The 22,388-nt window shown below is 38.5% G+C and overlaps 1 protein-coding gene across 2 annotated transcripts in view; it reads left to right on the top strand.

The window, feature by feature from the left end:
• The window catches only part of PID1 (phosphotyrosine interaction domain containing 1), a 253,499-nt gene that overhangs the window by 93,845 nt on the left and 137,266 nt on the right, over positions 1 to 22,388 (top strand). The window contains exon 1 of one of the 2 annotated variants that reach the window (XM_045367824.3): positions 15,449 to 15,549. The exons of the other annotated variant lie outside the window; for it this stretch is intronic. Coding sequence (XP_045223759.2) covers positions 15,475 to 15,549 — 75 coding nt within the window. The 5' untranslated portion in view covers positions 15,449 to 15,474. Of the gene's footprint in view, positions 1 to 15,448; positions 15,550 to 22,388 lie in introns of those variants that run through there. 2 annotated transcript variants of the gene reach the window in all.

The following is a 22,388-nucleotide window of genomic DNA, read 5'->3' as shown; positions in this document are numbered from 1 at the left end:
AAATCTCATCTTGAATTGTAACTCCTACAATTCCCACAAGTTTGTGAGAGGGACCTGGTAGGAGGTGATTGAATCATGGGGGTGAGCCTTTATTATGCTATTCTTGTGATAGTTAATAAGTCTCATGAGATCTCATTGTTTTCTAAAGGGGAATTTCCCTTCACAAGTTCTCTTCTCTTGTCTGCTGCCATGTGAGATGTACCTTTCACATTCTGCCATGATTGTGAGGCCTCCACAGTCACATGGAACTGTGAGTTCATTAAACCTCTTTCTTCTGTTAATTGCCCATTGGGTATGTCTATCAGCATGTGGAAATAGACTAATACAAGAAGTTAAATTAGCTTACCAGGTCATGCATCTGGTAAGAGGTGGAACCAGGATTCAAATTCAGGCAACCCTTGCTGCTGTGGAAGAAATAGAGCTTCCTAAATTCTTTCTTGACCTACTGCTGGATTCTTTCTGGCCCACAGTAGATTTTTCAGCTTCCCTTTGTTAACTGCATGATGAAGGAGAAAGCGTATGAAGATGTCTGTCGTACAAATGAAATATTTGGGAGCATGGGGCTTATACGGTGCCTTCTTCTTTTTCATGATAAGGTTGAAAAACAATATTAATAGCAACAGACAATTAATGTCTGATGGATGTAGACATCCATCAAGAATTATTGAAATCAGTCATGACTAATCTACGGACTGTATGTTATAGGAAAAGATCTTGTATTTTAAGTATGTTCTAGGGGTTTCATTGACCCCTAGAATGAATTAGGGGTTTGACTAATTGTCAAACCCCTAATTGACTAGGGGTTTCAAAATTTGTAAGAATGTAAATTTTTGAATTTAGAGGCCTGGTTCCCTAATAGAAACAATGTATAGCACAGGCTGTATGGGGAATGTGTGCTGAATCTGGGAATTGAAAATCATATGCCCCCTGGGCAAAGTCAGCTGGGCGTGTGACTATGAGCTGCGGCAAGCAGGGGAGGTCTGAGCCAAATGGAACCAATTAATGGAGACTTTTGCATGTGGATTTAGGGTTTGTTTACCCAGACCATTCATTGGTAGGAAGTCAAGTTTCCATATCCTTCTTGTTTATAATTCAATTTGCTAATCTTTTTTTTTTTTTTTAATTTTTGAAGGTTGTAGGAATTTTGGACTAAACTGTAGAAATCTAAATTTTATGAGCGTGTTGAATGCAGCTAAGGAAATATAAAGTTGTTCTACATTTACATGCTAAATATGCACCTGTTTCAAATTTGTAACTTTGATAGATGTTACTTTTTGGAATAAATGCAGGGAGCCTGTGTTGTACTTGACACAGATTATGGAAGGCAGCAGACGTGGGGATGGTGAAGTCCATCACAGATCATTGGGCTGTAAAAATATCTTTTCTAGTAACTCCGAATCTTAGTGTTGGGCGGTTTATGTTTAGGTTGATATTTGAATGTGGCGAATAGATGCAATGATAAGGAAGGGTCTTCTTTGTTTTAGAACAAAAGAGAGTTTGCTTAAAACCAGTGATCCTCAAAAAGGGATTAGCATGGCATGGGCTGGGTGTGTAGGAGAATCACTTATTTTCTTCTCTCCTTCATCCCTCTTTATATTGTCCTCCAGGAAAGGGTGGGGCAGTTTGCCTGCCACTTGCATTTAAAAATGTTTTCACTTCATTCAGTTCTGGTCTGAACTATTCTTTTGGAGCAGCTTGTTTATTTTATTTAATATGATAAAGTATGTATTCAGTGTCTTCCTGATTCTTGGAAATACAAAAATGTTGTTCATGGAGACTTGCAATACTTTTTGTTTACAAGCTAATTAACTCATAAACGACAACAGCATTGCTTAAAATTAAAAAAAAAATTGTATTTGACAAGCAAAGTATGACCTTGTGACTTTAATTAATGAATCAGTCACTTAAGAATTTCTTGTTTACTCAGTGTTTCCTTGGGTTTCTTGGTATTTGAATATAGTCAGAAACAAGGAACAGAGCTTGATTCAGACTGTAGTGTGAGAATTTGTAGTGGGCTTGCCATGTGTGCGATTTGGTAGCTTTGAGTAGTGTCTGTGTCATGTTCTGATTATTTATTGCTGTATTACAATCACTCCCAAAATTACTTTCTCAAAAAAACAAGAATTTTTTTTTTTTTCTGTTCATAAATCTACAATTTGGACAGGGCTGTGTGGGCCAGCAGGAACGGCTCAACTGGCACTAAAGGATCCACTTCAAGATGGCTTATTCACATGGCTGGCAAGCTGGCAACCGGGCTGCCCTGTTTTCTCTCCATCTCCACCTCTCCTTGGGGATGTTTGAGCTTCCTCAAAGCATGGCTGGATGCCAAGCCTTAGTGTTTAGCAAGTGGAAGCTGCCAGGCTCTTAAGGGTTGAACTGAAAGAGACATAGACATCTCCTCTTGAGGTAGGAGTATCAAAGAAGTTATAGTTGTTATTAATCTACCAGAGGTCAAATTGGACGGTTTACCTTTGCCTCTATGAGTTGTTCACTTTCATGCCTTTCAGCATTTATCATAGTGTTTTTCTTTTTTTGACCTGTATTCTCTTTCTTTTTTTTTTTTCTTCATGCATTTTCAATGGGAGGAAGCTTGGTTCTGGGGTTGGGGAGGGGCAAAAAAATCTCTGTACCATACAGCATAAATAGGTATACGGTATATCTGTGGTACTGAAATTTCATGGGTTCGGGGAGGTCATGGGGGAAAGTCTAAAAAGGCTCATTAGAGGGGTGATAATGTAAAAAATACTTGGGAAACATTGCTTTACTTCCAAGCCCAGATCTGTAGTTCTCTCTTCCATAATGCCTATCCCAGACCAATCCCAGCAGTCAAAATTAATTGTTCACTTTACATTTACAACCATTTCATGCAATTCTGCATTGTATTTATATTGGTTGTATAATGCTTCTCTCTCTTTCTACCTTACCTGACCGTAGGTACCCCGTAGGTACCTGTATCATCTACCCATGGAGTGTCTATAAACTATTTATTGAATTGAATTAAAATGGATTAAGGGAAAGTAAAGTTTTGTCTTAGTTTGAGGTCTTCCTGAGATAAGGAATTATGCACAAGTAGCCTTTTGTGCGTGCAGAAACCTCGTCCCTGATGGAGGTCAGGGAAGTGGGACAGGGAAGGGGAAGAGGCCAGTGAAGGTGCTCTCTCCTAGTTAGCTCCCATGAGGAAGGTAAGTGGAGCTTAGTTCTGTATGGAAATTCTTAGAAATGGAATCAACCCCTTCTCGATCCCAACTCAGAGTTAAGCCACTTGCAGGGCCAGGGAGCTGAGGTGTTTATACTTTAACTCTGCTATTCATTCACTGAGAACTGGGGCTTCCAGGGGGTGTTCGTTCCACTGCACTGTTCTCCCTTAGCTTTGGAAGAAGCTTCAGGGCACACAGAAGTGGGGAGGCCTGAGGGATAAGGGAAGAGCACTGATAGCACCAGCTCTAGGCTTCCTTAGCACACGGTCTAAGAAATGTGTGCTTTTGAAACAGGAAACTCTTACTTTCTCAATATCAATGTCCCTGGTTCCAGTTCAGCTCCGTGAAGGCAGGAAACATGCCTGTCTTATTCAACACTGTATACTCAGTAGAGTGCATGACTCAATATTAATAAGAGGATTCATGAATAGATGGCTGAATAACCCAGCACTAGGATTTAAGAAGTATGTTCTTTATTGTGTTTCAATTCAAAGGAGATCTGAGCAGGTAAGGCACAAGCTGGTAATGGAACTTGACAGATGTCAAGTGCTGTTTGCCTTCACGATTCTTAGAAAACAAACCAACCAACCACAAGGTAGAATTGCACCTGGGAGTAGCCCGAACTGCTTATCAAAGCACTGGCATTTGGTGACTGTACATCCTCGAGTCAATTCAGGTCCACTGAATTTGGACAGACCCCATGCTAGGTCCTAGCCATGTAAGTTGATATCTAGTCCTGAGTTGTTTAGAATTATGTTGGGTTTAGGTGGAATGAAAACAAATATTGATTGGCAGTGGCTGGTGAAATATCTATGCTCAGGTGGACTCATGGAGAGCTCACATGGAGAGCTCCTTTCCTTTCTCTTTTGGGCTCAATAGTGTCTTCTGAGCCCCTTCAATAAGTATGTTGAGGCCGGGCATGGTGGTTCATGCCTGTAATCCCAGCACTTTGGGAGGCTGAGTCGAGTTGATCACTTGACATCAGGAGTTTGACACCAGCCTGGCCAACAGGGTGAAATCCTATCTCTACTAAAAATACAAAAAATTAGCCGGGCATGGTGGTGCACACCTGTAATCCCTGCTACTCGGGAGTCTGAGGCAGGAGAATTGCTCCAACCCAGGAGGTGGAGGTTACAGTGAGCTGAGATTACGCCATTGCACTCCCGTCTGGGCAACAAGAGTGAAACTCTGTCTCGAAACAAACAAAAACAAAAACAGAAAACAAAATATTATGTTGAAGTCCCAATCCCCAGGGCCTCACAATATGATCTTATTTGGAAATAAGGCCTTTACAGAGGTAATTAAGAGATTACAATGAGATCATTAGGGTGGGCCCTAATCAATATGACTGCTGTCCTTAGATAAAAGGAAATTTAGACACAGATAGACGTGCACTGAGGAAAGAGGGTGTGAAGAAATGCAGGGATAAGACTGCAAGTGATTGGGGCAATGCAGCTGCAAGTCCAGGAATGCCAAATGTTGCCAGCAGCTCCAGAAGCTGGAAGAGACAAAGACAGAGCCTCTCCTGGAGACATCAAAGAGAGCATGGCACTGCTGGAACCTTGATTTCAGACTTCCAGCCTCTAGAACTGTTAGACAATAACTCTCTTGTTTTAAACCACTTGGTTTTTGGTACTTTCTTATATATGCTTCATTGATCAATATTTCAAACTTGCCTGTGCATTCCCTCTGGTTAGGAATGACATTCCACACTTAAACTATTTGGAGGAGGGTAGAGAGGTCCTTTTTAAGATGTTTGGACCTTTTAGCTGTTACTCAAAGGAAGTCACTTTTCTAATCGGAATGCTTTGACTTCTTTGCTAGGATCTGGTGGGAAGGAGCACTTTCTGCTGTTGTAATTTGCTGAGACCAGCCTAGGCCATGACTCCTGTGCGCAGCTACCTATGATACTGCAGGCACAGAGCCGTTTCTGTCCGAGGAAAGTTGTGTGATTTCAGTGGAACCAGTGTGGCCACTGCTAAACTTCATGGCTGAAGATTGTCAACATCCTGCAAAAGAGCATGGATATTTGACTCTGGATTTAGACCAGAGCTCATTGCAAGATGGTCTCCAGGTGGAAGCTATGGAGTTGATGGTAACGGTAGTAGTATATAGTCAAGGAACAGAAGGGAGTGAGGCAAGATGGGATCAGTATGCCTTAGGCATGTGTTTAGTTTGAAGGCATTGTTTTTAAATTCCAATAATACTTTTGTCACTCACCTATTCATTCATTTATTCATCAAATATACATTTAGGAGCTACTATGTGCCAAACATTTGGTAGGTACTGAGGATACAAAGAAGAAACATCATCTAAACAATGTATTCAGGTGTTACAGATGCTATGAAAGTATGAATTACTGCACAAAGTACAGTTCAGGCATAAAGCAGACAGAGGGGTTAGTTCTAGGTTGGGAGTTTCAGAAGAGCCTTTCTAGATATGATGATAATGCCCACAAAATATTAGAATTGCTCTCTCCCTAGATGTGGAAGATTAATTTTACTCTTTTTGTTTAACCTTCCTAAAGATAACATGTAGAACAGATAAATTCTGCCCTCGATAGATGACTTTGTGACATAACGCTGTCCGCTGAACTCTTATTGAAGTAAACTCTGGCTTGCCAAAGCTCTGGCATGTCACCTTCCTGACCACTTGAAGCCCTGGAATAAAATTATTTTTACTTTCTTCCCAAACTGCCAAGATGATGTTCAGTCCTGCATCAACCAAAACATACTCCTGTGAGGAATTATGTCTAGCAAAATGAAATGAAAGCAAAACCAAATGTGCATGGACATAAACATGTGTGTGTTTATAACATGTACGTGCTATGTTCTGATGAGCAGGATATTCACTCTGATACTGTCAAGCCGAGCACTTAGAGTTGCAACTCAAGATGCCCTTGGGGTATACTTGGGGACTGAATGAAGTTCCTTGGGACAAAATGAGAAACAGTCCCTGGATTCTTAAATTCATAATAACATTTGGTCTGGTTTCTAAATCTTACATTGTTTTGTCTGACTTCTTTCATTCTTTTGAAAGTATGTTTACTCTGTTTTGTTTTTATTCTCTGCTCTGTGTCCTTATTTATTACTTTGGAGGAAGATAAGCACTCAGGGCTGTTTCTCCCTCTGCACTTGGTTTGGGCAGGTTTTCAGAGGCTGCTTTGTGTTTCTTGGAGCCCTCCCATGCATGCATGCATCAAAGACTGTCATGAAGAGGCATCTACTTGATCTGTGCCTCATCTTCCATCTAATTACAAATCACTTACATTAAACTTTCCATAAAATGAAAACACGTTTTTTTAAATTGTAGAAAATAAAAATTATCAAAAGGAGGGCAAAAGAGAAAAGAGACAAAAATTATGCTCAATTCCACAACCTGATAATAGCTGCTGTTAACACTTTTGTATATTTGCTTTTATACATTTTTAAATGGTTGTCTATATTTAAATGGCAGAAAATAGGAGGGAAAAGAATAAAAATTTTTGTAAACATGTGCATGTGCCAGTTACTCTTCTACGTACTTAACGTACATTGTTGGGGGAAATGTTGCAAGATGTTGGAGAATCTGGGCTCTGACATTCAAATGCCTCAAAATGAATTTGCCCTGCTATTTTAGAGTATTATTGGAAGGTAAATAGCAACATCCTTGTAATGTGCGAGATAGTTGATGAGAAAGATGTGTTTCACACTCATATCTCTCTCTGTCACACACACACACACCCCCCCACACCACACACACACACACACACACACCACACCACACACACATTTATAACCACTTTTCATGAAAGGTATTATTGGCCTTATATTGTTGGCAACCAAGGCTCAGGAAGTATATGCAACTTGGCCAAAGTCAAATGTTTGGATACATGACTGAATCTAAGATTTTCTGATTATAAAGGTTTCCGTTTCATAGTTCTAAGAGATGATACAGCAGCTACCTTGTCAGTTCTTGACAGGGGTGCGGAAGTGATCTGGGATGGCATGCTGTCTCCAGAACTGAGCCAGTCACCAGATGTCTGGGGTTGTAAGTCTAGTTTTCTTTGAAGCCTGTGGCTCTGGATGACCTTGGACTCATTGCTTCTCTTCTCTGGACTTTAGTTTCTTCATCTGTGAATTAAGGGAGTTGGTCTAAGTCATCTGGGACATTGCTTCTGTTCTTAATATTCTGCAATTCAGGGTAGTTTTTTCTACAGGGAGTTGCAGGGTTCATGTTTCCACATTTATTTTTCAGGGAGGATAGGGTTAATATATCTGTAAGAGGAGATGTCTGAGAAGGCAGATAGGAAGCTGACCACAACCAGATAGTCAGTATTCATGAAAACATAATTACCTGAGTTGGAAAGAGACAGCATTTGAGAGAAAGGACCTTAGGACCTTTGGAAATGATAAGTAATGCTAATGCCTATTTCAGAACATTTTATTTGTATCTGCCAAACATATAACATTCCTCAATGTATTAATTTTTAACTGATTAAAAATATGAATTTGACTAGTAGTTTCTGCCTAGGATGTAGAAAGCTAGAGAAAGCATTGCTTTCATTTTACCAATAAGAAAAATCCATACTTTCTGAGCCTGTTTAAAAACTTAAAAAAGGAAAAAATGTAGATAATTTACACAATCATGACTTCTCTTAAACCCATCAAATCATGTACTATGATCTGGGATCATATAGTACATACAACTAGACTGATATATAGAAAACAGGGGCTCCCAAAAGACACTGCAAATGAATTCTGACTCACTCATGGCAAATCACAGGAAGACTATGGACTGCAATACAAAGGGATAAGAAAAATTCAGCTAAAATTACTGCATTTTTAAAAGTCAATTGTGGGCTAGCATGAAAGTGTAGAAACACTGGGAGCTGGATGCCCAAGGAGAGTTTATACTAACTCACAGACTAGTATCAAGCAATTGCAGTCAGACTTTGGAGACAAGGCGAGAGTGAGGAGAGGGACCTTCTCCTAGTCTCAGGTGTACAAAGAAAGCTGAGAGTAGTATAGGAATATTGAAGCAATAATGGATGATTACTTTTAAGCAAACCAGACTCTACCTTAAGGACAAGCTAATGCTAGAGAAATGGAAGCCTGTGGTAGAGCAATAAAACCCAAACTCAACCCAGTTCTAGACTAGGTCGACTTGAAACCCCACAATAATTAACTTGGGCAGAAGAATGTAATGTAAAAATGCTGTTTACCTTAGAGTATATTGGACATGGTGTTCAACATTCAACCAAAATATATGAGACACACACATAGAAACAAGGAAAAAATTATTGTGAAGAGAAAAAGCTATTGAAAGAACCAGACTCCGAGTAGACTCAGATATGTAATTTAAAATAATGATGATTAATATTTAATATATCAAACAACTATTGAAAAAAGTGGAACGCATGCATGAACATATAGGGAATTTCAGCAAACTGATAAAAACTGTATAAGAAACAGTCAGATGTAACTACTGGGGAAAACAGTAGCAATAGCAGAAACAATGACAACAAAGTAAAAGGGATGAAGAAGGCCTTTAATGAGCTTATTAGTAGATTCAGCACAGCCAAAAGAAAAATAAGTGAACTTGAATATAGGTCAAGAGAAATTACCCAAACTGAAATCCAGAAAGAAAAAAGAGTGTATAAAATTAGAACAGAACATACAAGATTTGTGGGATACTATAAAATGGTCTAAAATATATGTAATTGAAATACCAGAAGGAGAAGAGAGAGAGAATGGGATGTAAGAAATATTGAAGACATAGAGACTGAATTTTTTCCAAAAATAATGGAAGATGTCAAACCACAGATCTACAGATTCAAGAAACTCAGATAACAACAAACATGATAAATACTGAAACAAGTTATATAACTAGCTTCATTATATTCAAACAGTTACAAACTAAAAATAAATAGAAAATCTTAAAAGCAGTCAGAAACAAAAGACATATTACAAGGAACAAAAATAAGAATTATAACAGACTTCTTGTCGGATACTAGAATATAACTTAGTCTACAATGGAATAGTAGCTGTATGATGCTAAAATATGAACACAAGTTAAATCTAAAGTTAGTTTTAAAAAGTATTAATTGAAAATGTACAAGTGATGTTTAACAATAATTAAAATAAAAATTCAAAAATTCAAAGACTACTTTCCATTTTTAAAACTTTTCATTTTAAACGAATGTTAGATTTCAATAGTGACAAAATAGTATAAAGAATTTTCAAGCATCCCCAAATGAAAAAATGTTGTATAATCATAGTATAATAAAAACCAGGAAAGCAATATTGGTAAAATACTATTTTGTAATTTTAGGACGTGATTCAAATTTTGTCAGTTGTTCCGCTAATGCCTTTTTGTGAGGTATATGTCAATTTAAGATCATATATTGAGTTTAGTAGTCATATCTCTTTAGTATTCTTTAATATGGTCAGTTCTACTGTCATTCTCTGCCTTTTATAACTGTAACATTTTTGAAGAGTTCTGGCCTGTTATTCTTGACATATCTCTCAGTTTGGGTTTGTCTGTATTTTCTAATGATCACATTCAAGTTATGCATTTTTGGCAGGACTACTACAGAAGTGGCGTTGTAACCTTCTCAGTATATTATATTTAGAGACAAATTATGTCAATATTTCTCATTGTTAGAGATGGTTATTTTGGTTACTCAGTCAAGGTGATGTCTGCCAGGTTTTGCCAAAGTAAAGTTCTTTTTGTAAAATAAGTATCTTCTGGAAAGATTCTTTGAGACAATATAAATATCTTCATTCTCATCATATTTAGCCCACTAATTTTAGCATTAAACAGTGATTCATGCCTGAAACATTGCTATAGTGTTTGCAATATGGTAACTTTAGATTTTAATAATTTCTTCTATATTTACAAAAGTGTAACTTTACTATGAGTTTCTTCCTCCCTTCTTTCGTTTCTTCCTTTCTTCTCTCCCTCTCCTCCCTCCCTCCCTCCTTGCCTGCCTGCCTGCCTCCCTCCCTCCTTTCCTTCCTTCCTTCCTTCCTTCCTTCCTTCCTTCCTTCCTTCCTTCCTTCCTTCCTTCCTTCCTTCCTTCCTTCCTTCCTTCTCTCTTCCTTTCCTTTCCTTTCCTTTCCTTTCCTTTCCTTTCCTTTCCATTCCCCTTCCCCTTCCCCTTCCCTTTCCCTTTCCCTTCTTTTCTTTTCATTTCTTTTCTTTTCTTTTCAGTATTGTTCAATGATTTTTTTTTAGTCTAGGGTTATAATCCATTACAACCATTATTTATGGTTACTGAAACTGTCTAATGTTGGCCAAATTGAGAGCTACTTCAGGTTATTCCCAGCGTTCATCTGACAAGTCCCCATCATTTTATGAACACTGTCTTCCTTTCTAGCTCAACAAGATGCCCTAGGATCATCTTTTGCTTTTCTTGCCCCAATCCTAGAATTAGCCATTTATCCAAGGAGAAAGACATTGACTATTAATTTTATAGGGAGTAATATCAATGCAACAGTTAAGTTTCAAAGTCAGCATAGAGATTAAAATCATGTAGAGTCAAACTTTTCCTTGAAAGTCTCTTAGGAAGGCACCATGTTAGAGGTCAGAATTTATTTCTTAGTGTGTTCCACTCAGCGAATTTTCCCTCTAGCATTGAGCAATCAGATGAAGCCATTTGACTGAATAAAAGGGCCATATTACTTGAAACTATTTTGTCTCTGAAAAATGATTTTAATGAGATATACTTGACATATAATAAACCATGCATATGTAAAGTACACAAGTTGGTAGGTTTGGATATTTGTAAACCTGCATGAGACCATCGCCGCAAAGCTTTCTTCATGTACCTCACTCTCCTCCCTGCATTCCTCACTATCCCCAGGCAACCACTGATCTTCTCTCAGTCACTATCCGCTGATTTCTATTTCCTAGAATGCTGTATCAATGGAATCATACAGTATGTTCTCTTTTTTTTGTTTGCACTCTCAGGATAATCATTTGATAATTTATGTTGTAGAGTGCCTCTGTAGTTTCTTCCTTTTCCCTTTGTTGAGGAGCTTTCCATTGTGTGGATATACCACAGTTTGTCCATTCGCTTGATGAGAAACATTTAGGTTGTTTCTAATTTTCTGCTATTAAAAATATGGCTACCGTGAGCATTTGTGTACAAGTCTTTTATAAGGACATCTGCTGTCATTGCTAATTTTTCATTACCAGACAATAGAAAAACAATAGAATTTTGTTTATTGATTTTGTTTCCTTCAACTTTGCTAAACTCATCCATTCTAGTAGTTTTTTTTTTTTTTTTTTTTTTAGGTTATCTAAAAGAATTGTTGGATTGTCTACAAAGATAATCAAATTTTCCATGAATAAAGACAATTTTACTTCTTCCTTTCCAATATGGATTCTTATTATTTCTTTTTATTGCCTTATTGCACCGGTTAAAACCATCAGTGAAATATTAAATATAGTTTTAAGGTCATTGCCTGTTTATTGTAACATCGTTGTCAATTCTGGGTAGGCTTTGATTAACTGGTTTATTAACCCTCTTGGATTTTATTTTCTTGCCTTTTTGCATGTCTCATGTCTGATGATTTTTTTTTTTTTTTTTTTTGAGACTGGGTCTCGCTCTGTCAGCCAGGCTGGAGTGCAGTGGCTTGATTATAGCTCACTGCAGCCTCGAACTCCTGGGCTCAAGTGATCCTGCCACGTCAGCCTCCCAAGTAGCTGTAACTATGGCTAATTTTTTGTAATTTTAGTAAAGATGGGGTTTCACCATCTTGCCCAGGCTGGTCTTGAACTCCTGAGCTCGAGCGATCTGCCAGTCTCAGCCTTCCAGAGTGCTGGGATTACAGGCATGAGCCACCATGCCGGGCCTTGTCTGGTGATTTTTGATTGGATGTTAGGTCATTCCAATTTTACCTTATTGGGTACTGGATATTTTTGTATTCCTATATTCTTCAACTTTTTGTTATTGTTAGATCCTGTTAAATTACTTGGAAGCAATTTGATCCTTTGAATCTTCCTTTTAAGATTTGTAGGTGAGACCAGAGCAACATGTACTCTAGTGCTAATTTCCCTACTACTGAGACTACAACTTCTTGATTTCTCTACCCATTGCTCTGTGACTCGAGTTTTTTCAGTCTGGCTGATGCGAGCAGGCAATGGAACTGGCCCTGTGTGAGCACCAGCACTCTAATCTCTTATTCTTTCCAGTGGATCTTGTCCAGCCGTGAGTTTCCTTTCATGCATATGCTGATCAGTAGTCAGCTGAATATTTAAGGAGACCCTCTGAAGATTTACAGAATTCTCTCTCTGTGAAGTTCTCTTCTCTTATTTGTCTCTCCAGGCTTTCATCTCTGTCCGCTGAGCTCAGGGATTCGGCTGCGCCCTGCTTGTGTTTCTCCTCCCTGCTCTGCAGCCTGCAAACTGTTTCAAGGCAGGCAGCTGGACAGTTGTACAGCTTACCTCATTTGTTCCGCATCTCTCAGGGGCCACTGTCCTTCATTGCTTCATACCCAGTGTCGCATACTGTTGTTTCATAACTTTTGGTTGTTTTAAGTAGGAGGGTCATCCGTGTTCATGTTAATTCATCCTGATTAAAAGTGGAAGTAAACAATATTGATTGTTAGCATTTTAATTGTATTCAGTGCAACAAGATACACCACCAGGGGCATGTGGGAATAACTCAGAGAAGAGCAGATTTCTAAGTACTTGATCACGTCCCATACTCATTGAGTGCAATGACGGACAGGCATGTGGACCTGATTATAGTATTATTCTCTCTATCATTCACTGACTCACACCCTCGTAGTTCAATTTTCATAATTGAAATATAGGTAAGAGTCAATTCAGCTATACTTGAATTTTTTTTTTTTCATGAGTAGGTGAGATTTTTGTTCTGTACTCCTAGCGTTTGGCATTTTACATTAGGGGTTGCAAATTCAAATGCCTAAAAGGGTCAAGCAATTAATGTATAGGAGTGAATTTGGTAAGGCATACAATGACTATAAAAATAGCAGATGGTGTTTAGTATAAACGAGAAAGTTGGCAGGAGGGCAGGCAGAGACCACGGTCCAATGCAGAGGAAAGCCCCTAGGTCAATAAGGCAGTTGCAACTGTCAGCTTGAGCTAATTGTTACTGTGAGGGAATATTCCTTTTGCAGAACTTCTGATTTTTCAAAAGACGTGGAAATATAGATTTCAACTATGTATATATTTCCATTTTTGAATACCATTTCAAATGTTAACAACAAAGCAGTCTGTGAATTAAATAAAACTTACCTAGAGGCAGCTTGTAACCCGTGTTTAACAATGAATTGTTTAACTGCTCACAGTTGGAAAAATAACTGTTTACATATAGAAAAATGGGTTAGAAGATGACAGGACATAACACATTTGTGTGTGTGTGTGTGTGTGTGTATTTCAAGTCAGTGACAAAGAAAATCAGTGAATTAGTGAGTCCACACACGCGCACGCGCACGTGCACACACAATCTCTCCCCCCTTCTCTCTCCCCACTGAGTAAGTGAGCCCTTCACAAGCCTTGGGGGCTTTTGCATACTCCCTGGGCATGGAGTTATTTTGGTGCCTCTCCCACATAATCACTTGAGAGAATCTGTAATGTTAAAAAAAAAAAAATGCTTCCATGATCAAAGCTGCATGAATAAATATGGCTGTGTGAACATGAGTATTTTCAGTTAGCTTAATAATAGCCATTTCTTTAATAGATATAGAGAGCCTTTTAAATTTATGAGCGTTTGGGATGTAGGCCTTTAAAATTAAACTGAAACTATTCTGAATAAGACAGTGACTAGGCTAAATTGTAACAAGAAGATAAATGCCGAATTGGTGTAGGTTTTTCTTTTCTTGAAATACCAGATTGACATAAACTTCATAAGAAGGTTAATGCTTGAAGAAAAAGGTTTAATTTTGTATATGCCTGCTAGATTTTGGAGATTATTCAACCTGTTTTGCATTAAAAAAGGATCAAAGGAAAAAATAGACAAACTCCTAGCTTTAAAAATGTTTATAGGTTATACGTTGAACTCATATGTAAGAGAAAAATAGTTTTTAAAAGTTTAAATAAAAGTTCATTTTAAGTGAAATTTTTCTTCTTTCATATAATTACTTTTAATTATAGACAAATTAGTTGTTAAATATGAAATTGTTTATTGAACAGAATTTTCTTTTGCTTTTATGTCATTTATTTCTGTGAAAAATGGTAGAATAAATACTTAAAAGCAGAAATCTAAGAATTTTCATTAAGAAGAATAATAAGCAGGATGTCTTGTTAAAGGTCAGAAAAAAGTGTCGCTATGGTTTCTTTTCTCATAGTTGGGGCCTGAATATACCTTATTTAAAATAAGTGGTATAGAACGTAAGAAAACCACAAGTGAGTCCCGTTAATCCTTAGGAATCCCCAAAGTAATAAAATGAAGCGTGATTATAAATAGAATGTCAAAGCCATAGTGTTTTCTGCGCACTTGTACAAATTTACATTTATTTGGACTGAAGTTTTCCATTAGTCTGATTCACCCAATTGTTCCTTGTGGTTCTATTAAGATGAACATTTACCGTATTTTTGAAGCCTGATTAGGGCATTACTAAGTCAGTAATTTGCAAGTTAAAACTGACCAATATAGTCTGTCTTCAACGTGTGAGGATGAACGGAAGATTAAAATCTTAATGCCTTCCCTCTCTTTTAAGTATGAATAGTGTTCCAGTTATCTTATAAAAACATCTTTGCCTTCCAAAGATGCTTTATATTTTGGATACAAAATCAATACAGAGGTGAAATACAACCAATTTGAATTGGTAAAATATGTAAATTGCCACTTGCTAAACTGTCAGAGATTAATGTCTGAATAGGGGTAGGAAGCAGCGCCAACTGTAAAATTATACAGGGCATGGCGATTACCCCATCTGCATAATGGGGCTTGATTTAGAGGCTCTATTTTGGGATCACACATAAAACACCCAATGCAGAAAGCCAAGCTTTGTTTAATTTGTCCAGGGCAGCGCCCTAGTTTTCTACAACACTATTCACTTCTGTTCTTTAAAAATGAATAACACATTTTCTTTATGGAACTCTGTGCACCTTTGGTTTGGGAGCAGTAGCTTTTCCAAGCTCCTCTATTAGATTCTTCTTCTGTTGCCTTTTTATAATGCTATTTCTTTATGCCATTTTTAGGTGCATTGTCTGTATCGCACTTGCCTGTCCATGCAAAGTACAAGTGATATTGTTTTTGACATGGCTAATATAGCATTTTAAACTTGGCAGATGAGGAAAGAGGACCAGGAAGTACAAGGCCATGGAACTGGATATGGCATATAGGACTCTGTTATCCAGTAAGAGCACGTGCCGCCTAAGTGGGCTGCCACTGCAGGTACACTATTTGGCTGTTTCTTGAGAGTTGGAACTCATTTCATTTGGCAGTACCTCAGAGGACTTTGTCTTAGATATGGATAACCTGGGGACCGTAATACCTACTTCAGATTGTTAGTTGGTACTTTATCATTAAGGTTTAGTCTATTCAAATAAGTACAAGATTCACTTTTTATTTTTTTTTTTGTTTTTATTTTTTATTATTATTATACTTTAAGTTCTAGGGTACATGTGCATAACGTGCAGGTTTGTTACATATGTATACTTGTGCCATGTTGCTGTGCTGCACCCATCAACTCGTCATTTACATCAGGTGTAACTCCCAATGCAATCCCTCCCCCCTCCCCCCTCCCCATAATAGGCCCCGGTGTGTGATGTCCCCCTTCCCGAGTCCAAGTGATCTCATTGTTCAGTTCCCACCTATGAGTGAGAACATGCGGTGTTTGGTTTTCTGTTCTTGTGATAGTTTGCTAAGAATGATGGTTTCCAGCTGCATCCATGTCCCTACAAAGGACACAAACTCATCCTTTTTTATGGCTGCATAGTATTCTATGGTGTATATGTGCCACATTTTCTTAATCCAGTCTGTCACTGATGGACATTTGGGTTGATTCCAAGTCTTTGCTATTGTGAATAGTGCTGCAATGAACATACGTGTGCATGTGTCTTTATAGCAGCATGATTTATAATCCTTTGGGTATATCCCCAGTAATGGGATGGCTGGGTCATATGGTACATCTAGTTCTAGATCCTTGAGGAATCGCCATACTGTTTTCCATAATGGTTGAACTAGTTTACAATCCCACCAAGATTCACTTTTTTAAAAAAGAGATAATGTTACCATGCATTTCTGCAGTTTTAAAATTGATGATGTCTTTTAAAAATTTTTGTTAATGGCTTCTTTTTATTTTCACAGGAGATTTTTCATTACCATGTATTTGTATTGCAAGATTCTCTTAGTTGCAAGGATCAGACACCCAATGCAAGCTTGTTTAAACGTAAAATGCAATGCATTGGTTCAGATTCTAGGTGAGTCCCTGGCTGAATCTGAGTTAGACCCAGCTGGATCCAGGGCTTCAATGATGTGAAGACTGTCTTTCCATTTCTCAGGAAGTTTCTCTGTTTATCTCTGTCTTTCCTTGTCTCGGTGTCGTCTCACTCTCAGGCCGACTTCGATTGGGAAGGAGGCCAGCAGCAGCTCTGGGCTCACATCACTCCAGTCCAGAACCCTGCATGCCCATCTCCAGGACATTCTGTTCAGCCAGTCTTGAATTTCCTCTGAACCAATGCTTTTGGGCAGGGGCATGAGGCACTCAGATGGTCAGCCTGTGTCATGTTGCATATTCTTTGTGTAAAGGGGGCAAGGACATTATTCAGTGTTGGGGGCAAGGAACTGTGACTGACAGCCTCATTCAACAAGGCAGCATGCAGTAGTGGAGAAGCTTTCCCAAGGAAGGGGACAGAAGAGTGTTCCAAAGCAGAAGCAGCTATGACTCTCACGCTTTTAACCACCGAAAATGTACCAGAGCCACTCAGAGTTACATAAAATGTTAATTTTGCCATAGGAAGATGTATTCTTATAGAGTCAATAATTCATCAGGCAATCCACATTTTATTTCCCTCTTTAGCCTTCATCTTTTGAGAGTGGGCAAAGAAGACGAAGCCATTAAAAGTATTCCTTTTAAAGGAATCATTTTCTCTATTTCACCTCAAATATTTTCTTGGTCTGTCTTTAGCTTTGCTGAAGAGCTTCTCACACAGATTTGCAGTTGTCATTTGACTTAACAGTCTCCATCAACCGTGAGAAACCCTTTCGAGCAGAGACTAATGTTTTATTTCTGTTCCAGCTGTGCCTACCACAGTATTTGGCTGCATATAGGTGTTCAGGGAAGGTGGAACGAATCAGCAGCCAAATGTGTGGCACATGCCTGCCTGGCTGGAGAAGACAAGCTCAGAAGAGTTAGGTAGCTGAGGTTGCACAACGTTGTGTTGAAGCTGGAATTTGAACTCTGTTATCTTCCTTCTCCAATTTAGCTTTTTTTTTTTTTTTTTTTTTTTTTGTCTGTTTATCTGTGTATTTATTTCACTTGGCTCCCCAGCCAAGCAATCACAGGGGCATGTGTGCTGGTCCACACCTTTCAGTCTCTGTTTGCTTAGTGACTGAATCAATGGTTGCAGTATTTGGTTTACAACAGGGATGGGAAGACCATCTGGGAACTTCCAGGCAGTGTGGTTGTCTCACATTCCTGAAAGCAGGGCCACTTCTAGTGCCCTCTTCAGAAAATTGCTGCGTGGCAGAAGTTGAACTGATGATCTGTGCTTTTATGAATGTCTCGTAGAGCCTGAGGAAAATGGCAGACAGGGGAGATACCCCCACTTACTCAAACCTCACCTTCGGAGCTTCCCTCTTCCTTCCCTCTATCCTCCTCCTCTGTTGGTCCCAATGTCTTTCCCAACCAACTTGGCAAGCCACCTTCAGGTCTCACTCTCAGCGATCTATGTGGCTCTTTCCAGACCACTGTCCCCTCTTGGCGACTCCAAACCCTACACTCTGCATTAGGCTGGAATCAATTAGGAGCAAGGACAGAAACTTCCAGATTAATACGAAGACTTGTCCTTACTTTTCTTTTTTTTAAATGCAAATCAAACACTCTGGAAAACTTAAGGGCAAGTGTCTTTTCCATTAAAAAAAAAGTTGCCCTCAGAGCTGGCAACTTTTTATTCTACAGGGTGGCTGTAACAATTGGGGTTCAGCCAGAGAGACAGAACTAGTAGGACATGTATATTTAGAGGTTTATTCAAGGAATTGGCATATGCAGTTGTGGGGGCTGGCAAGAAAAGTCCAAAACTGCAAGGGAGACTGTCAGAAAGGGTGGGCTGGAACCGTGGGCTGAAACTGGCATCCACAGGAGGAATATCTTCTTCTTCAGAGAAGTCTGGGCTGCCTCTTAAGGTCTTTGAACCGATTGAATCAGATTTACCCTAATTATCTCGGGTACTCTCCCTTACTTCAAATCAACTGATTATGGACTTTAATCACATCTACAAAATACCTTTACAGCAACACATACATAAATTGGTGTTTGAATAACTGGGCATGGTAGCCTAGCCAAGTCAATGCTTTAAATGGACCACCAGAGAGGCCAGATGGAGTCCTAGTGGACTTGTGAAAAAGACACTTTGTCCTGCCACAAATTCCAAAATTTCTACTGCCCTTATATGAGATGAGCTGTTGTGATTCAGGCATGTGATGCACGATAATAACATCATGGAGAATGGGGTATCCATCCCTTCAAGCGTTTATCCTTTGTTACAGACAATCCAATTACACTGTTTTAACTAATTTTAAAATGTAAAATTAAGTTATTATTGCCTATAGTCATCCTGCTGTGCTGTCAAATAGTAGGTCTTATTCATCCTTTCTAACTATGTTTTTTTGTACCCATGAACCATCCCCATCTTCCCCCGCAGCCCCCCACTACCCTTCGCAGCCTCTGGTAACCATTTTTCTACTCTCTATGTTCATGAGTTCAATTGTTTTTATTTTTAGATCCCACAAATACATGAGAACATGCAATGTTTGTCTTTCTGTGCTTGGCTTATTTCATGTAACATAATGATCTCCAGTTTCTAAAGAACTGTTTTTGGCAATTTTTACTGAGGCAAAGGTACTTGTGTACGTGTATTATTATCCATTTCTTTCAGGCTTGGGTTTGTTTCATAAACCATACCAGGTCCTTAAGGTCAACTTGGACTAAGCTCACTAAGTGAGCTGATCTAGTCTATGAATCTTGATTTCAATTTTTTTATATTTGTAGTTTTTTTTTTTTTTTTTTTAATTACATTACCTTCATTACCTTCCACAAATATTCATTAGACTTCTGAAATGTGCCAGGAACTGTTTTAGGCCCTTGTGATACGTCCTTGAATAAAATAGTTTCCTATGGTGCTTTTATATTCTACTGGAAGACAATAAAGTAAACAAAACAAGTACATAATCTTATAGTGGTGATAAATAGGGATAAATTGTAGGAATAACAAAGCAGGGACAAGGAGTAGGCAGAGATGAGTATGTATGTGTGGAAACTGGCTACACAACTCGTAGGGACCAGTGTCAATGAAAATTCAGTGTTTCTTTTTGAAAAAGCAGAAGCAGCATACCACGGAAGGTACCAAAACATAAAGCTTTTTAAAAATGAATCTTTGTCTGGAATAGTCCTGGTGTTTTTAAAATTATTATTTGCTATTTAATGCTGCTCTAAGTAAAGAAAAATTAAACATTTAGATTCTGAGCATGAAATTTATATTGTGCAGTGCCTACTTTAAATGCAAATGTAAGGATGGGAACAGATAAATTATCCACTTTGCATTTTCTAGTTCATGCCATATTTTGTTTTTATTGGAACAGTGAAAACACTGCACAAAACTAACTTACCTGTTTTTATCTCACTTCTCGATACGTGCGCTTTCTTTTTTTTATTATTATTATTATACGTTAAGTTCTAGGGTACATGTGCACAACGTGCAGATTTGTTACATATGTATACATGTGCCATGTTGATGTGCTGCACCCATTAACTTTTCATTTACATTCGGTATATCTCCTAATGCTATCCCTCCTCCCTACCCCCTCCCCACAATATGACCTGGTGCGTGATGATCCCCTTCCTGTGTCCAAGTGATCTCATTGTTCAATTCCCACCTATGAGTGAGAACATGCGGTGTTTGGTTTTCTGTTCTTGCGATAGTTTGCTGAGAATGATGGTGTCCAGCTGCATCCATGTCCCTACAAAGGACACAAACTCACCCTTTTTTATGGCTGCATAGTATTCCATGGTGCATATGTGCCACATTTTCTTAATCCATTCTGTCACTGATGGACATTTGGGTTGATTCCAAGTCTTTGCTATTGTGAATAGTGCTGCAATAAACATACATGTGCGTGTGTCTTTATAGTAGCATGACTTATAATCCTTTGGGTATATCCCCAGTAATGGGATGGCTGGGTCAAATGGTATTTCTAGTTCTAGATCCTTGAGGAATCACCACAGTTTTCCACAATGGTTGAACTAGTTTACAGTTCCACCAACAGTGTAAAAGTGTTCCTATTTCTCCACATCCTCTCCAGCACCTGTTGTTTCCTGATTTTTTAATGATTGCCATTCTAACTGGTGTGAGATGGTATCTCAGTGTGGTTTTGATTTGCATTTCTCTGATGGTGAGTGATGATGAGCATTTTTTCATGTGTCTGTTGGCTATATGAATGTCTTCTTTTGAGAAGTGTCTGTTCATATCCTTTGCCCATGGTGGGGTTGTTTGATGGGGTTGTTTGTTTTTTTCTTGTAAATTTGATTGAGTTCTTTATAGGTTCTGGATATTAGCCCTTTGTCAGATGAGTAGATTGCAAAAATTTTCTCCCATTCTGTAAGTTGCCTGTTCACTCTGATGGTAGTTTCTTTTGCTGTGCAGAAGCTCTTTAATTTAATTAGGTCCCATTTGTCAATTTTGGCTTTTGTTGCCATTGCTTTTGGTGTTTTAGACATGAAGTCCTTGCCCATGCCTATGTCCTGAATGGTATTACCTAGGTTTTCTTCTAGGATTTTTATGGTTTTAGGTCTAACATTTAAGTCTCTAATCCAACTTGAATTAATTTTCGTATAAGGAGTAAGGAAAGGATCCAGTTTCAGCTTTCTACTTATGGCTAGCCAATTTTCCCAGCACCATTTATTACATAGGGAATCCTTTCCCCATTTCTTGTTTTTGTCAGGTTTGTCAAAGATCAGATGGCTGTAGATGTGTGGTATTATTTCTGAGGACTCTGTTCTGTTCCATTGGTCTATATCTCTGTTTTGGTGCCAGTACCTTGCTGTTTTGGTTACTGTAGCCTTGTAGTATAGTTTGGAGTCAGGTAGCATGATGCCTCCAGCTTTGTTCTTTTGGCTGAGGATTGTCTTGGCAATGTGGGGTCTTTTTTGGTCCCATATGAACTTTAAAGCAGTTTTTTCCAATTCTGTGAAGAAAGTCATTGGTATCTTAATGGGGATGGCATTGAATCTATAAATTACCTTGGGCAGTATGGCCATTTTCACAATATTGATTCTTCCTATTCATGAGCATGGTATGTTCTTCCATTTGTTTATGTCCTCTTTTATTTCACTGAGCAGTGGTTTGTAGTTCTCCTTGAAGAGGTCCTTTACATCCCTTGTAAGTTGGATTCCTAAGTATTTTATTCTCTTTGAAGCTATTGTGAATGGGAGTTCATTCGTGATTTGGCTCTCTGTTTATCTGTTCCTGGTGTATAAGAATGCTTGTGATTTTTGCACATTAATTTTGTATCCTGAGACTTTGCTGAAGTTGCTTATCAGCTGAAGGAGATTCTGGGCTGAGACAATGGGGTTTTCTAAATATACAATCATGTCATCTGCAAACAGGGACAATTTGACTTCTTCTTTTCCTAACTGAATACCCTTGATTTTTTTCTCTTGCCTGATTGCCCTCGCCAGAACTTCCAACACTATGTTGAATAGGAGTGTTGAGAGAGGGCATTCCTGTCTTGTGCTACTTTTCAAAGGGAATGCTTCCAGTTTTTGCCCATTCAGTATGATATTGGCTGTGGGTTTGTCATAAATAGCTCTTATTATTTTGAGATATGTTCCATCAATACCGAATTTATTGAGAGTTTTTAGCATGAAGGGCTGTTGAATTTTGTCAAAGGTCTTTTCTGCATCTATTGAGATAATCATGTGGTTTTTGTCTTTTGTTCTGTTTATATGCTGGATTACATTTATTGATTTGCGTATGTTGAACCAGCCTTGCATTCCAGGGATGAAGCCCACTTGA

This window comes from Macaca fascicularis, chromosome 12 (assembly GCF_037993035.2).
Source record: "Macaca fascicularis isolate 582-1 chromosome 12, T2T-MFA8v1.1".
NCBI lineage: Eukaryota > Metazoa > Chordata > Mammalia > Primates > Cercopithecidae > Macaca > Macaca fascicularis.
This window is presented reverse-complemented; position numbering and strand designations above follow the sequence as displayed.